The sequence below is a fragment of the Trachemys scripta genome, chromosome 2 (assembly GCF_013100865.1).
Source record: "Trachemys scripta elegans isolate TJP31775 chromosome 2, CAS_Tse_1.0, whole genome shotgun sequence".
NCBI classification, from domain to species: Eukaryota; Metazoa; Chordata; order Testudines; family Emydidae; genus Trachemys; species Trachemys scripta.
This window is the reverse complement of record NC_048299.1, coordinates 54,432,613-54,449,119: the sequence shown is the minus strand read 5'-3', so window position 1 is coordinate 54,449,119 and position 16,507 is coordinate 54,432,613. Positions and strand designations below refer to the sequence as shown.

The following is a 16,507-nucleotide window of genomic DNA, read 5'->3' as shown; positions in this document are numbered from 1 at the left end:
ATGTAAATTTTCTTTTTAATGTCTCTCTGAAAGAAGCAGAGTACATAATAAAACTGAAATTAAAAATATGAAGCATCTTAAAATGCTATCGGCTACAAACCATCCAAAGTACCAAAACTATAAATGAATGTGCATTGTTTCTAAAAAGAAAGACTATATACATGGGATGGCCAAACTGTGGTTCGCGAGCCACATGTGGCCCTTTTACCATTTAAGTGCTGCTCGCAAGCCCCGTCCGCCCCCAATTATCCACCTACCAGACTGGGGAGTTTGCGGGTGGGGGGGGAAAGCTCGGGACCTCTGCCTTGCAGTAGGGTGATGGGGGTGGAGACTTCTGCCCAGCGGGGAGGAGGGTTTTGGGGCTTCAGCCCCACGAGGGCACACCTGCTGCGGGTCGGGGCTTCAGCAGGAGTGGGACTGAAACCCCAGGCTCCCAGCAGGCATGCTCTGGCTCTCGAACTTCTAAAGACTGTCGCACGTAGAGGGCCAGTAAGTTTGGCCACCCCTACTGTATACTAACTCTTTGTATTAAGTGCAATTAGAGATAATGAATGGTACCAGAATGAGCCTGGAAAGTGAACACCTATCTATAGATGAAGAAAAAGCAATGACAGGGAAATTATCTCTATGCTGCCTCTTGAACCACTGTTTATTAATCCTAGCCTGAAGGGTCACCCAGACAGCCAAATAAAGCAAACATTTTTCAGGTACATTGTATATGGAGAATCCATATAAGTAAGCATTGGACAAAACCAATCACTTATATTTTTTGTTCATTTTTCATTATCTAGGAAACATGCAATTAGCTTTTAACTGGCATTCTAGTTTGCATACAAATGGCAATTAAACTTCTTAACGCCCCCCACCACCATTTTCCCATTTAGTGTTTATTGTGTATTTTATTTCAACAACAACAAAATGTTAAAGTATATTAAATACAAAATATTTTTATCTAAAGACATCATAAGGATTAAATACATATAAATTCATAACACCAGGGGAAGGGGATTAAATGCACATAATCTATTTACAACAAATCTAACTTTTGTGGATCTTGCATTCCATCCTGTTTTGCATTAAATGAACTCTATGGCTTGTTATATATTAATGATATTCCAGTGATTAATAAAAATCCAGAAAAATTGAGAATTTGAATTTAACATATATGAACAATTTTAAAAAAAGATACAAGCCTCAATAAATATTTGTTAACACCCATAGGAAAATGACCACAGGGGGGAGTCCACATCATTCAATCAATAAAATAAAAAGAATTACATGGAGAAAAAACAAACATAAAAGTAGAAAAGGTTCCAAGAAAGTGCGTGTTCCCTAATACATAGCAAGATTTAATTGGGTGTAGGTGGTGAAATCACACTTTGTTTACCATGCATTTTTCTTCTTTAACAAAAGACGCGCATATTCCTACATTTAAACTAGGTATTGTATTTCTCCAAAAATGCAGTCAGTATATTTTCCTTTTATACATATTACAGTGATAGGGTAGCTCTCTACAGAAAGGATAATATTCCAATACTTTGTACTGTCAGGGTAATAGCCCAAGATTTCCTGTGGGGTTCTGTCCTCTACACTGTAGATAACAGGAGTGTTTTTTTTCTGAACTGGCTTCAAATTACTACCATGATTTTCAATTAGTTATTTTCCATACAAAAATCAGAGTTTTTCCCACTTAGACTTTCTTGTGAACATTACATCATTATATAGATGAGGAAAAAAAGTTGTTCACACAAATGGGTTGTCTGTATTACGGACAATACATCACTCATGCTCCACTCAGAATTTTGGATATGGCAAGTGAAGCACAAATACACAATTCAACAAAAATGTAATCTCTTCCTTATATGAAAGGAATGTAAAAACAAGCTACATTACCTCACTACATATAATAGTATGTCAGCTCTTCTATTTTAAACTATTTTTTCAAGAGGTTTTAAATTTGCCTGGAGAAAGCTAACTTCAAGGCAGTTATCCTACAAATGTCCTATATATTAATTTGGAAAATCAGAGGTAAGCTAGATCTTTTTACAATAACGAACAAGCTTCATAACCTCTTTAAAAATCAGATCTGATAATCTGCTGCTACTCTAGCATTTTCTCTCTTTCTGGCCAAGAGTATGAACTATGATCAGTTTTTAACTGGGCAAATCAGAACCCTCAGGCCTGCAGATAATGTGCCTCCCAAGACTGCTATCAGAGTATAAATACAAAATGAATGTAAAATTAAGCATAAAGAGAGGGAAACAAGTATGGTACACTGAGCAAATAGAAATTAATCTTGCACAAATTATTTGTCAGTCCAGCAGGTTAGCAAATAATATGATTACTAGGAGTTTTTTTTTTTAAAAAACCTGTTATAGGTGAAGCCCAAATTACGGCTAGATTAAAAACAAAAATATTTACCTTAAATTAAGAAAGGTTTATTTTTCCCTTTCAGTCCTAAAAAGAGAAGTTCTTTTATGACAAGGACACTTCAAGACCAATATTAAACTTAGTTTCCATCCATATGCCGATATACATAAAAAAAGAAAATATTCAGATTCAAATAAGTTAAGTGTGGCAAATGAAAATAAAGAATATGAAAGACTAAGCAGCTTGAGAGTCAGACATTTTTATATACAGGTACAAAAATAGAAACAGTTTTCAGATCTGACCAGAATTTATTAGGAAACAAAGCATTAAGACTACTCTAATTAGAAAGAGTGAATAGCTATACAACAGTTCCTTAAATTAAGATGTGTGTACTTTAAAGGATTAGTCTAAGAAAATATGTAAACAGAGCGGGGAAGTTATTTGCGCTTGCGCATAACTGTAGAAAAAAAGCATTTCCTATATGCTTATATATCTTGAAATAGGGCAACGATTTATATTGTTGAACTGTTTTAACATGGAAGAGGCTAGCCACATTTACATTAAGTTATATTCACATTTACTGCCGCTTCTGCAGAGTGTTGGTAGAAATCATCAAATATATTGCTTTTCACTGATTTATTCACTGCACAAACATAGTAAAATTTCATTTAAAGCAAAATGTCCATTTGTAAAAATATTTTAACAACAACAGCTGTGATTGAATATGCATTCAATTAACTGATCCAAAACAGGGAGCTGAATGATATAAAGGAACTTGCTTACACAGTGTCCCAAAATGTTTCTCTTTTACTAGTATGTTACAAGGAACAACTCTTTTAAACTTAGTGTATGATTTTACTTTTTAATACAGTTTTTTTCAGTAATGCTATTTGAAAACAAGTGCAATTAAAAAAAAAAGAGTAAAAAGTTTGTTTTGGTCATGAGTCAATAAGAAAAAAGCTGCCAGGGGGGGAAAAAAAGCAGCTAATCAGACTACTTATAAAAGTAGTTAATATATGCATCTTTATGTAATATATAAATGTAAAAGTTAACGATTTCCTCTAGGCTGAAAGTCATTTCAGATTAAAGTAATCTTTTAGTGAAGCAGGTACAACCTTGGGCCCAATCCTATCTATACTTGTGTGATATAATTAGCTTTACTCATGCAACTAAGGGTTTTCAGAATTAGGCCCTATATTAAGAGGTATTTCTTTTCTTTTTAAGATGTGGCAGTAATTTCTGACTTTTGTGTTTGTTTGGAGCTAAATGAATAAGTACCATAAAATATAATCAATCTTTTGGCAGAATAAAAATACTAAGGAAGATTGTTCTTTTAAATATTCCCAAACAGGATAACATAATTATACATAATCTACTGTCATGCCCTTTGTTGAAATGTCCCAGGCACCTTGCCAGAGACATCCACATTCAGGATTAATACATGGTGGGGGGGGGGTGTCCAGAATCTGATGTGTAAGATTTCATACAGAGTTGAAGTAATAAAATGTGCTTTATTAGTTAAAAATCACAGTACGGACTGTGAAATACTCTACCGCAGGGAGTGAATGGTAAGTTACAAACCCATCCAAATGGGGACGACCAGGGTCAGCCGTGCACCCAGCACAACGTGCCTTTCTGCACATACACATGCCAAGTCCTAAGCAGCACAGCTAAGCACTGCACTGCAAACTGCTCCATCTTTACACTGTGACCAATAAGACATTTAAAAAGCTACATCTGTCATTTAACTACTTTTCACAATTATTTTAGCTGGTGGGGGCTTTGTAGCCATCCCTAGGGAACTGCCACCTTAAATGCCGCCTCGTCTAGATTAGGTAACCCAGCCACACTAAAACCTAAAGTCATTTCTTCTTTCTTCCTTCCTTCCTCCCCTCCCCCAAGCCCTCATTCTGCCTTTTAATCACCATCCTTATACAACTGGGTCATCGGTGCCTGTTCACAACAGGACTCCGAACATAGCTAACTACAGACTTCCCGGGGGGGGGGGGGTTCGGAAAAGGGACCTCCTGGATCCCCAGAAGTCACGCGCACACCCAGCACTGCTGCCAGGGGTCCCAACCCAAAGCCGCCGACAGAAAAAGAAAAGCCCCCTGCCCCCCGCGAAAGGGCACCAGGCATTGCAGCGAACAGCCCCCGGGTGCCCCTGCCTCTGCGTCCCCGGGCAAAACCCAAACAGCGCCCCAGACAAACACGGCAAACCCGTAGCTGCCGAGGCCCACGAGGAGCGAAGCGCAGAGCCCCGGGGCTGTGGGGAGGCTGGGGGCTGCGGCGGGAAGCAGCGCCGGGGGCTGCAGACACCCACCCGGCGCCGGGGAAGCGGGGAGCCGCTACAGAGCGGACGCTCGGGCTAGAGGGAGAGGAGGCTGGGGGCGCAGAGCGCGGCCAGGGGCCGGTTTGGGTGAGCCGCTGACGGCCCCGCAATGACCAGTGGCGAAGCCAGCCCGGCAGCTCCCCCCCGCTCGTCTCTTACATTTTCTGCACGGGTTTCCGCCGCTTGCGACTGGCGTAGGTGATATTGGGGTTCATCCTGCTGCTATCGCCGCGGCTCCCCGTCCCGCAGCCGCCGCGAGTCCCCGGCGACCCCGCTCGGCGCCGCAGCCCGAAACTGCCCGGCCCTGCCCGCCCGCAGCGCGCCGAGCGCTGCTCCCCCGGCCGAGGGAGGGCGGGGAGCCCAGGTGATCAGCGCCGGCGTCACCCACCAACCCCGCTGCGCCCCCGAAGGCGGGGGCGGCTGGGGCTTTCCAGTTCCCGCAGCCCGGCTCCCGGCAGCGGCGGCTTCTCCTGCCCGGGAAGGTGGGGGCCGGGCCAGCGCACCCCGAGGCTGCTGCCGCTGCGGCCCGGTGCGAAGATCCCTCTGTCCCTGTGAGGCCGCCGCGGGCCGGGCAAACGTCTGTCACCGGCCACCGCTGCCGCCGTGGTCTCGGAGCCAACCTCCCCCTGCTCTCCCCGCCCTGCGGGGGAGGCTCCGGCGGCTGCCTACGTGAGGGGGCGGTGTGCGCCGCCATGTTGGGTAGGTCACGCCCGGCGAGAGGCCCCAGGACGGAGCCTGCTACGGCCCCCGGCAGCCCAGGTACCCAGCAGGAGCCCGGCCCGCCAAGACGGGGGAGGTGATAGACGCTCAACAAAATAGCTACCGCCGTCAGTGACAACTACAAGGAAACACACAGAAATCAGGGCATTTCCCGTCCGGACAGGCACCGGCCCTGCCTGTGTGTGTCAGGGGAGAGCTGGGCACCCCCATCGCCTCCCCTCCCCCCCGCCTACATTAACTCAAGGGCCGCCCACAGCTGGGACAGCAGGTGTGAGCCACCGCAGGGAGGAAGGAGCAGTGTGCTGGTGGGGCCGGGGCCTAGGCCTAGGCCTGCCCGGGGGGGGCGGGACCCATACCCCGCGACCCGTGATTGCACTTACGAAATTCTGAAAGATAAGTGTCCAGACTGTGCTTAAGGGGGGAAGCCATTATCAGCCTACGTTTTAAAGGGGGGTTTACAAGTGACACGGGCTGCTAAAGTGCTGCTAAGTCCAGCTGTCTAGGGTTACCATACGTCCTCTTTTTCCCGGACATGTCCGGCTTTTCGGCACTCAAACCCCCGTCCGGGGGGGAATTGCCAAAAAGCCAAACATGTCCAGGAAAATGGCGGCTCTGCTCCTCCCCTGACTCTTCGGCTCTGTTTAAGAGCCGAGCTGCCCGAGCGCTACCGGCTTCAGGCAGCCCCCGTGCCTCCAGACCCTGCGCCCCCAGCCGGGCACTTCCCCTCCTGGGCTCCGACGGCCCAGGGTCTGGAGACATGGGGGCTGCCCGAAGCCTGTAGCGTTGGGGCAGCTCGGCTCTTAAACAGAGCCGAAGAGTCAGGGGAGGAGCAGAGCCTTCGGCCACGGCTTCCCCTCCCAGGCTCCAACTGTGCTGGGGAAGCGCCGGCCAGGGGCGCAGGGTCTGGGGGCTGCCCGGCAAACCGTGAAGCTGGTAGCGCTCGGGCAGCCCTTTCCTCGTGGCTGGGAGTGGGAGGGAGGAGGTAGGGTGACCAGACGTCCCAATTTTATCGGGACTGTCCTGATATTTCCTTGTTTGTCCCGCGTCCCAACCGACGTGCGGTCGGGACACTGGACAAACAAGGAAATGCGCTGGAGCCGGAAGTGCTCGCACTCCCCCCCCCCCCGCCCCGACTCCACCCCCTCCTCCCCCAATTTGCTCCCTCCCCGAATCCCCGCCTCTTCCCCAGGCTCACCATTCCTCCTCCCTCCGCAAGCGCTGGAGGGAGGCCCAGGAGACTCAGAAGGAGCGCGGGGCCGCGGTGAGTAAGAGTCCGGCCTGGCCCAGTGCAGGCAGGACTCAGTTGGGTGGTAGGGAGAGGAGGGGGGCGGCCCGCGGGGCCAGGCGGCAGTTGTTGTTCTCCCCCCGGAAAGCTGGCTAGATCATCAGGCTCAATGGGTAGTGATCAATGGCTCCATGTCTAGTTGGCAGCTGGTATCAAGCGGAGTGCCCCAAGGGTTGGTCCTTGGGCCGATTTTGTTCAGTATCTTCATTAATGATTTGGAGGATAGCATGGACTGCACCCTCAGCAAGTTTGCAGATGACACTAAACTGGGAGGAGTGGTAGATACGCTGGAGGGTAGGGATAGGATACAGAGGGACCTAGACAAATTAGAGGATTGGGCCAAAAGAAATCTGATGAGGTTCAACAAGGACAAGTGCAGAGTCCTGCACTTAGGATGGAAGAATCCCATGCACTACTACAGGCTGGGGACCGACTGGCTAAGCGGCAGTTTTGCAGAAAAGGACCTGGGGATTACAGTGGACGAGAAGCTGGATATGAGTCGACAGTGTGCCCTTGTTGCCAAGATGGCTAACGGCATATTGGGCTGCATTAGTAGGAGTTTTGCCAGCAGATCGAGGACCATGATCATTCCCCTCTATTAGACATCGGTGAGGCCTCATCTGAAGTACTGCGTCCAGTTTTGGGCCCTATACTACAAGAAGGATGTGGAAAAATTGGAAAGAGTCCAGTGGAAGACAACAAAAATGATTAGGGGGCTGGAGCACATGACTTATGAGGAGAGGCTGAGGGAACTGGGATTGTTTAGATGAGAAGAATGAGGGGGGATTTGATAGCTGCTTTCAACTACCTGAAAGGGGGGTTCCAAAGCAGATGGATCTAAACTGTTCTCAGTGATACCAGGTGACAGAACAAAGAGTAATGGTCTCAAGTTACAGTGAGGGAGGTTTAGGTTGGATATTAGGAAAAAAAATTTCACTAGGAAGGTGGTGAAGCACTGGAATGGGTTACCTAGGGAGGTGGTGGAATCTCCTTCCTTACAGGTTTTTAAGGTCAGGCTTGACAAAGCCCTAGCTGGGATGATTTAGTTGGGGATTGGTCCTGCTTTGAACAGGGGGTTGGACTATATGACCTCCTGAGGTCCCTTCCAACCCTGAGATTCTATGATTCTAAATTGAACAACTATGCTGAGTTGTCATCCGAGACTGACATAGTACAAAATATATGGCAGAATGTGGGTAAAACCACAAAACCAGAGATATACAATTCTGCCCCAAGCAGTTCAGTCACAAATTTAATTATCACTTTTTTTTTTTAACGAATGTCATCAGCATGGAAGCATGTCCTCTGGAATGGTGGCTGATGCATGAAGAGATATACAAATGTTTAGCATATCTGGCATGTAAATATCGTGCAATGCTGGCTACAAAAGTGCCACGCAAATGCCTGTTCTCACTTTCAGGTGACATTGTAAATAAAAAGTGGGCAGCATTATCTCCCGTAAATTTGAACAAACTTCTTTATCTTAGCGATTGGCTGAACAAGAAGTAGGACTGAGTGGACTTGTAAGCTGTAAAGTTTTACATTGTTTTCTTTTTGATCGTAGTTATGTAACAAAAAATCCACATTTGTAAATTGCACTTTCATAATAAAGAGATTGCATTATAGTACTTGTATGACATGAATTGAAAAATACTATTTCTTTTGTTTATCTTTTTACTGTGCAAATATTTGTAATAAAAAATAATAATATAAAGTGAGCACTATGCACTTTGTATTCTATGTTGTAATTGAAATTAATGTTTGAAAATGTAGAAAAACATCCAAAATATTTATAAATTTCAATTGGTATTCTATTATTGTTTAACAGTGTGATTAAAACTGTGATTAATTGCAATAACTTTTTTATCAAGTTAATTTAAGTTAATTGCTTGAGTTAACTGTAATTAATTGATAGCCCTAACTTTGATAATTTTTTCTTCCCTCCTCCTCATTTTCATCTTTTCATTTGCTACAGATCAGCAAGGTTCTTCTCCTCCCAGGTAACAATACAGTTTGTGTCAGAACTCTGAGGCAGGGGCAGGAATCTCCCAATGTAAAACAAAATATATATAAGTGTTTGCTGAAACAAGAGCCCTGCTGACCTGTAGTGAGAGAGAGAAGGAGTCCAATCCTGCTTCCATTGAAATCACCTGCAAATGTCTCATTAGTTTCAGTGGAAGCATGACTGGCCCCAAGGAGGGAAATGAGTCAAAGAGAAACACATTTTTCCTTTCAGCAGTTTGGAGGGAAATTTTCTTTGCCTTTGGGTTTCCCCAGCAATGTTCATTTTGGAGTTCTCTACTTAAGCTGCAAGGAGTGAGAAGCTGAGGCAATGTCTTTGGTGCTGGCTAAATGGTTTAAATCTGACTACAAATGACAGCCAGAGTATAAGGGGCAAAAACAGCCAGTAACAACATCTGCATATTCACTCAATGGTTATTAAAAACAATATAAGATTATGCAAATCCTTCTCTTTGGATTTGCTGATAGATGTAATTAGCTAGTACAGGTATTAATATGCTGTGTACTTACTGAGAGATAATGATACAATGATTATGCTAATCAGATAGCCAGAACCAATCAACGCATGGAATTCCATAACTGCAAAACTGTACAGTTATGCTTCAGTAATCCTGCAGCTTCCCTGTAGCTGATTGTTGTTATCATATTTGTTCAGTATTGACAGTATGCTCAGTCCTGTACAAAACAGAGAAGATATAGTCCTTGTACGGAGGAAATTGCGATCTAAATAGCACAAAACACATCAGTCTTTTTTGGTGGCTCAGTTGCTTTACCTTTCAATCTGTCTGAGGCAAAATATAGTGAATCCACTGTATTGATTTGACCGCTAAAATAAAATAAAAAAGAGGCAGCAAATTCCAAAATAAGTTATAAAATTATATTTAGAAAAATATATATTTGGCAAATAAAGCTTGCAGAAACTTACTTTAAATGAAGTATAACAGAAGAAAAAGTGTTTCCTGAGCCTAAGTTTGTTCTCTTCTCTAGTAGTTTTGTCAAATTCCTGGCCAAACAGACCTATTTCTCCACTCAAATTGACTGCTATGTCCATGATAGCTGTTTCCTATTTACCACCTTCTACTCCCTCCTCAAACCCATTCACCCATGTCTCTCTCCGCATAAGATCTTCCCAAGATTTTTCAATGAAAAGATCGACACGATGCACTATAATCTCTTTCTTTCCTTGTCTCCCACCTCTTATACCCTTTCCTCTTTCATCCCTGTGACCAAAACTGAGGTTTCTTGCCCATTGTTGTCCTTTAAACCCTCCATCTATCATGAGCCCACCGTTCCTTTCAGTCTACTAAACTCCCATATCCCCCTTACAGCCTCCTCCATCCTTAACCTTTCATTATTATCTAACTCCTTCCCCTCTAAATACAAGCAAGCTGTGATCTCCCCCATCCACAACATAAATTCCTTGACCCAACCTACTTCTCAAACTACCACTTGGTCTTCATTCTCCTCTTCAATGCTAAGCCGTGGTTACAATCATTGCCTTGAACTCTCTTCCCTTGATCTCTTTCTGTCCATTTTCTACACCCACTCCATTTAAACTGCTCTCATCAAAGTCTCTAGCAACCTCTTCTCAGCTGGGTTCCAAGGTCTTACTCTATCCATGCCCTTCTTCACCTCTTTGCTACCTTTGACACCATCAATCACCCCGTCCATATCATCCTCCACCCTAGTCTTCTGCATTTCTGTTTTCTCCTGGTTCTTCTGCATCTGACTGTTCCTTCATCATCTCTTTGAGTGAATCCTCCTCACCCACTGTTTGTAACGGTATCACAGAGCTCTGCCCTGCACCCCTACTTTTATCAGTCTTCATTTTTTTTTCTTTTTGGATGATCTCATGTACTCATATGGTATCAGCTGCCATCTCCATGTAGACAACTCTCAAATCTACTTGTATACTCCTGGCTCTTTCATCCAATCTGGCATCTCACTCTGTCTCTGACATTGCCTGGATGTTTCACCATCAATTTAAGCTTAAAATGTCCAAAGTCAAACTCCTAACCATCCCTCCTAAACCCTGTCTACTGTGCTTTCTTTGTCACCATCAGTATCACCACCACTCTCCATGTTGCTCAAACCTGCAACTGACTATCTGTAACCCTTGCCCTACTTATTCAAGCCACATTCAAATCTCTGTTTCTGCCAGCTAGCATCATGCAACCTACAGAAATTAATCCATCTCAGCCATGGTGGGGAGAACTAAGCACATAGGAAAGGGGTAGGGGAGAGATGTCCAAGGTGAATTTAAGCCACCTTTGTGCTCCCTGTATGCTGGGGCTATCTTGGGACAGATCTGACTTATGTTCTATTCTCCATGGAACCTGAGAAACAGAGAGTTTCTGTAGTGCAGTGTGCTCTGGTCACTCCCCTGACACTCACCCAACTCAAGGAGCAGGGATATGGGCTGGGAGCAGGGCCAGGCCAGAACCTTTATGCCACTTCTGCACTAGCCAGGGAGGTCCTTTGTGCAAGGAGAATTCTCAAGGGCCAGTTACGAACACTTTTAGTTCCTTTTATGCTCCCCAAAACTGAAAAAGGCCCTTAATGTAACCGAGAGCCAGGCCCAGAAGCTCTAAGCTTATTGAGGCATCTGGGATGTGGAAAGAACCGTCTGCCCCCCTCTTTTTTAAAAATTAAAAAGGAAAAGATCTAAAGATAGAAAAATTTCTCTAAGTGAAGGAACAAACAAGCTTACTGATGTTGTGCCTACTACACTGTACTGTGTTGCTCGATGATTATTTCCCTTATAGAATCTCTTATAATAGTTATTAGTTAGATTGCAAAATACACAAAAGTTGGTTAAGTTATATAATCACCAATTTTTAAGACAATCACACTTCTGTGAGCACAGGAGAAAAGCAGCGTACTCTTTTTTTTCCCCCCACCCTTGTGGCTGTTCCCATATGCCAATATTTAAAATAATGTCTGTTGTCTTCAAAACTAAGGGCTTGTCTTCACTATCGCGGTAAATCGACCTAAATTACACTATTCCAGCTACATCAATAACGTTGCTGGAGTCGACGTAGCTTAGGTCAACTTACCCCGGTGTCTTCACTGCGCTGCGTTGACAGGAGACAGATAGCTGGAGTACGGGGGTCGACTGGAGAGCACTCTGCTGTCGATTTAGTGGGTCTTCACTAGACCCGCTAAATCAACTCCTGTTGCATGGAATGCAGCAGCGTAGATCTCCCCAGTAGTGAAGACAAGCCCTAAGTAGTATACTTATGGAGAGGAGAGGTATGGGATCAGAGGATGTGAGAGTGCGACGGGATTTATAAACCTTTCAGTAGTCCTGAAGGAATTAAATACTGAGCCCAGATAACCCCATCCCTGCAGATGTGCAGAGCATGCGCCAATTGGAGAAGAACCTTAAAAGTGAGCAATTCAGCTCAGAAGGGGAGGAAGACAGATCTGTCCTGAAGACTCCTGAACAAGGGGGCTGAAGAATCCTCACTGGGAGGAAGACAACTGCCTTAGTTGTGTGTGGAAACCAGAAGCATTTGATCACAACAGTAAAATCATTAGGCCTATCAACAAATAATGAGCAACATATGATTCAGGCACTGCTGTACCAAAAACCTGTAAAACAAGATACATCAGTATTGGCAATTATTTTTTCCATGTGCTTTAAAATTGAATTATTTTGACTAAAATGTCTTTCTTGCCGAGTAGGCTTCTAACTTTAACAAAATGTGTCTTAGAGAGCTTAACACAAGCTTACATTTATGATGTCCAACTAGTGGGCTGCAGTTTCCTTTCTGCTCTCATTAAGAGGCAAGGGTATAACACACAGCAAGATTAATTATATAAAAAGAATTATCTAAATTGGAAATGACAAGTCAGTTAATATGCTGGTGTTTCATTTCTGTAACAACAAACCTGAGCTAATTTAACTAATTATAGCTATAGGTTCATGAATTTTAACCTGCCTATGATTACCATGATAGTAAAATTTTGTTAATTGAAGTATCAGAAACTGCAGGTAATGTATGAATGACAAACACTGTCTGTTTTCCACTGGACTTCATATGAAGCCAAACAAGTAAATATCCAAAGTGAGAATATGGGAAAAATGACAATATAGACATAGAGACACAAGGCAGATGAGGTAATATCTCCGATTGGACCAACTTCTGTTGATGAGAGAAACAAGCTTTAGATAGTAAGCTTGAAAGCTTGTCTCTCTCACCAACAGAAGATGGTCCAGTAAAAGATATTACCTCACCTACCTTGTCTCTCTAACATCCTCGGGAAACCATGGCTAGAACACTGCATACTGTATAGATATAAAGATAGGTTTCAGAGTAGCAGCCGTGTTAGTCTGTATCTGCAAAAAGAACAGGAGTACTTGTGGCACCTTAGAGACTAACAAATTTATTAGAGCATAAGCTTTCGTGGACTACAGCCCACTTCTTCGGATGCATACAGAGTGGAGTAAATAAACAGGTGGGACCTGTTTATGCTCTCTGTATGTGTGTATATATATATCTCCTCAATATTTATTCCACTCTGTATGCATCCAAAGAAGTGGGCTGTAGTCCACGAAAGCTTATGCTATAATAAATTTGTTAGTCGCTAAGGTGCCACAAGTACTCCTGTTCTTTTTGCAGATATAAAGATGTAATTCATAAGGACCAGCCCTAAAACCTAACTAAACATTTACAAACATTGGTATTTTAGAATATGGTAAATGTACTCAGTGTGTTACCTACCTGAAAGGAGTGCCAAGAAAGAGTGACTTGAAGAAGATGAATTGAGGAAACAGCCTGCTTAGGAACAGAGAAAAACAATTCTTAGGTATCAGTCTCACCATGGAGTCAAGTCTGAACAACTATTTTGTTTTAAGGCAGGTGTGATTGGAACTTTTGAAGATGATAACTGGGAATCCAGAAGAGAAGATACCTTTTAGATAGTAAGCTTTTTGGGGTCGGGTATTTTGGGGTATGTGTAGTACCTTGTACAATAGGGATACTCTCCAGCTTGGATGGTGAGTACTGTGATCCAGGGTGCCTGGGATAGCCTTCACTGAAAATGCAAGGTCAGGGCAGGTTGAAAAAGGGAGAGCGGATTCTCCCAAATGTGGTGGTTAACAGTGAAGTTAGACTCACCAATCAATCACAAACTATGCTCCTGATTTCCCACACTGGTTATTAAAAAGCTAAAAAAGGAATCACACACTCCCTCTATTGCATTCCAGTTCTCCGGCTCCTAATCAGCCAATAGGTCTAATACAGTGAGAAGTTATTTAAAAATTCTGCTCACTATACAAAATATTCTTCTGGTCCCACAGGGCCAGCCACATTACCAGATCAACATGAGTTTGGATCTTATCCAAAATAGCACGCGGACAGCCAATCCTTTAGTATTTAAAAATAAAGGTTTATTAGAAAAGAAAAGAGTAAGGAGAGAGTTGTTCAATGGTAAAGCAATCAGATACATGCATAAGACTTCAAAGTCCATATATCAGGTTCTTAGCAATGTTGGTGAGTGTGCTGGCTTGACAGTCCCTCTGGAACAAATCCAAAGCATGGATGGGTCATTCAGTCCTGTGTTCAGAGTTTCAGTTTGCAGAGAAGTTATTTCAGAGTTGAGGAGCAGGATTGAAGACAAAATGAAGATGATGCAGCTTCCCTTTTGTGACTTCCCTTCTGGTGTTATCTGGACCAGTGATCTGCTAGGTCACTCCAATCCTTGACAAAGCCAGCCTTACCCTGCTCTGCTGTGAGAACCCCCACTCCTGGGCTGTTCACACACAGCCTCTGGCATGTGAGCTACTTGGATTATGCAATCGAATGACGCTAGCCAATATCTCCGGTCTCAGACACAACCCTAGGAACCTCCATCTTGCAGTGTCCAGTTGGATGCTGCAAGCTTATATGAGTTTGTCGATTTAACAAAGAAATGGATATGTACCAGGCTTGTTATGCCAAGGGGAGTCCTTGACATGCTTCAAACCAAACACACTGCTTCAGGTAGAATAAACAAACAGATTTATTAACTACAAAGATAGATTTTAAGTGATTATAAGTCAAAGCATAAGAAGTCAGATTTGGTCAAATAAAATAAAAGCAAAATGCATTCTAAGCTGATCTTAACATTTTCAATGCCATTATAAACTTAGATGCTTCTCACCACAGGTTGGCTGGTTGCCTTTCAACCAGGCCCTCCCCTTTGATCAGCGCTTCAGTTGCTTGGTGATGATGTCTGTAGATGGAGGTGGAAGAGAGAGCAAGAGCATGGCAAACGTCTCTTCCTTTTATCGTATTCTTTCTTCCCTCTTGGCTTTGTCCCCCCCTCCCTTCAGAGTCAGGTGAGCATTACCTCATCTCAGTCCAAAACTGACCAAAAGAAGGGGGGTGACTCACTCGAGAGGCCAATAGATCCTTCTGTTGTTGTTGTTGCCTAGGCCAGTGTCCTTTGTTCCTGTGAGGCAGCTGGGTTTGTCCCATACATGCCCTGATGAGGTGTGAACTGCCCCTCTGCTCTTGGGGAGTTTTTGCCTGGATTTTCTTTAAGCCATGAGGACACATTTTCAGTCTCATAATTATATACATGAAATTACAATCTATAACATTATCTTAACAACAATTACTATAACATTACCATAACAACAATGCTCAGTACATCATGAGCCTTCCGAAGAAACCCGACATGACAAACTTTGCATTAGATACCACACAATCGTATTATAAGGATGAACATGGGAATATAGGGTGTTCCCACGAGGGTTAGTCACTGACTAGCTCGAAGGCAGTTTGTGTTATAGTTCTCTTGGCATCCAGCCATTAAGGCCATGAAGCAGCGTGCCTCAGTTTCCCCATTCACACACAGTAAACCAGGTTTTTTATTGTTTCTCTGTTGTGATAATCTTTAAACCTGTTTACAGGTATTAATTGAAAAGTAGTATTATCATAAGGTTTAACATCCATGTCAACATTTTTATCCCCCCCAAAACTTTACATTAATACCAAAATTTTTATCAAAGATGGGTGTTACAAGTATCTTTATAATACCACATCCTCTGTTCAGTTAGTGTAGTTTGAGGTTCGTTTGTTCATTACGTATGGTGTCCTTTGACTCTCTCCCATGTAATCAGTCACTGGCTGCCTTCTAATCCACATATCTCTACAGCAGAAGAATTTTCAACTGCTCAGCTGTAGCTAAAATGATTTTCCTGATTCTTTGCACCACTGGACAATGAGCTGTATTGGTTTCAATGTGGACTCTCAATGTTTATTTGAGAAGTATTATTTCAAGAATTAGCTGTACAGTAGAAATTAGACACTAACATTTAAGAGAGGATTTAATATATAGTGAAGCAGATAGCCAGAGTATTTCGTTACTTGCTAATTCAAAATTATCTTTAATCTCAGAGTCAATGTCCAGACTAACGTGTACTAATCAATTAGTGAAGTTAGTGTCTTCTTTTCTATCATTTTCTGAAGGTTTCTGCAGTAGTCTGTGTATTCAAAATAGCATAAAGAGTCCAGTCTATCATTTATTAATCCACATAATTTCACTAGTAGTGAAATTTCCAAAGTATAGTAATTTATATAGTAAAGTAAACCATAAACTGCATAATGAGCTAATCACATTCCAGGCCTCTAAAGCTGATCCAAAAAAGGAAAAGAAATGTTTTGTCCTTTTAAAAATTTCTATATGATATATAAAGAAATACTGAAAACACACTGTGAGAACCATCTATTTGTTAAAGCTTTTGTTCCATAATCAAAGTGTTTATATACTGCGGGGTGTGGGGTCGA

The 16,507-nt window shown here is 43.2% G+C and overlaps 1 protein-coding gene across 2 annotated transcripts in view; it reads right to left on the bottom strand.

The window, feature by feature from the left end:
* AHR (aryl hydrocarbon receptor) overlaps positions 1–5,305 on the bottom strand; it is an 88,963-nt gene extending 83,658 nt beyond the window's left edge. For both annotated transcript variants that reach the window (XM_034760564.1, XM_034760565.1), the window contains exon 1: positions 4,862–5,305. In XM_034760564.1, coding sequence (XP_034616455.1) covers positions 4,862–4,917 — 56 coding nt within the window. In that variant the 5' untranslated portion in view covers positions 4,918–5,305. The remainder of the gene's footprint in view (positions 1–4,861) is intronic.
* Between the last annotated feature and the right edge of the window lie 11,202 nt (positions 5,306–16,507).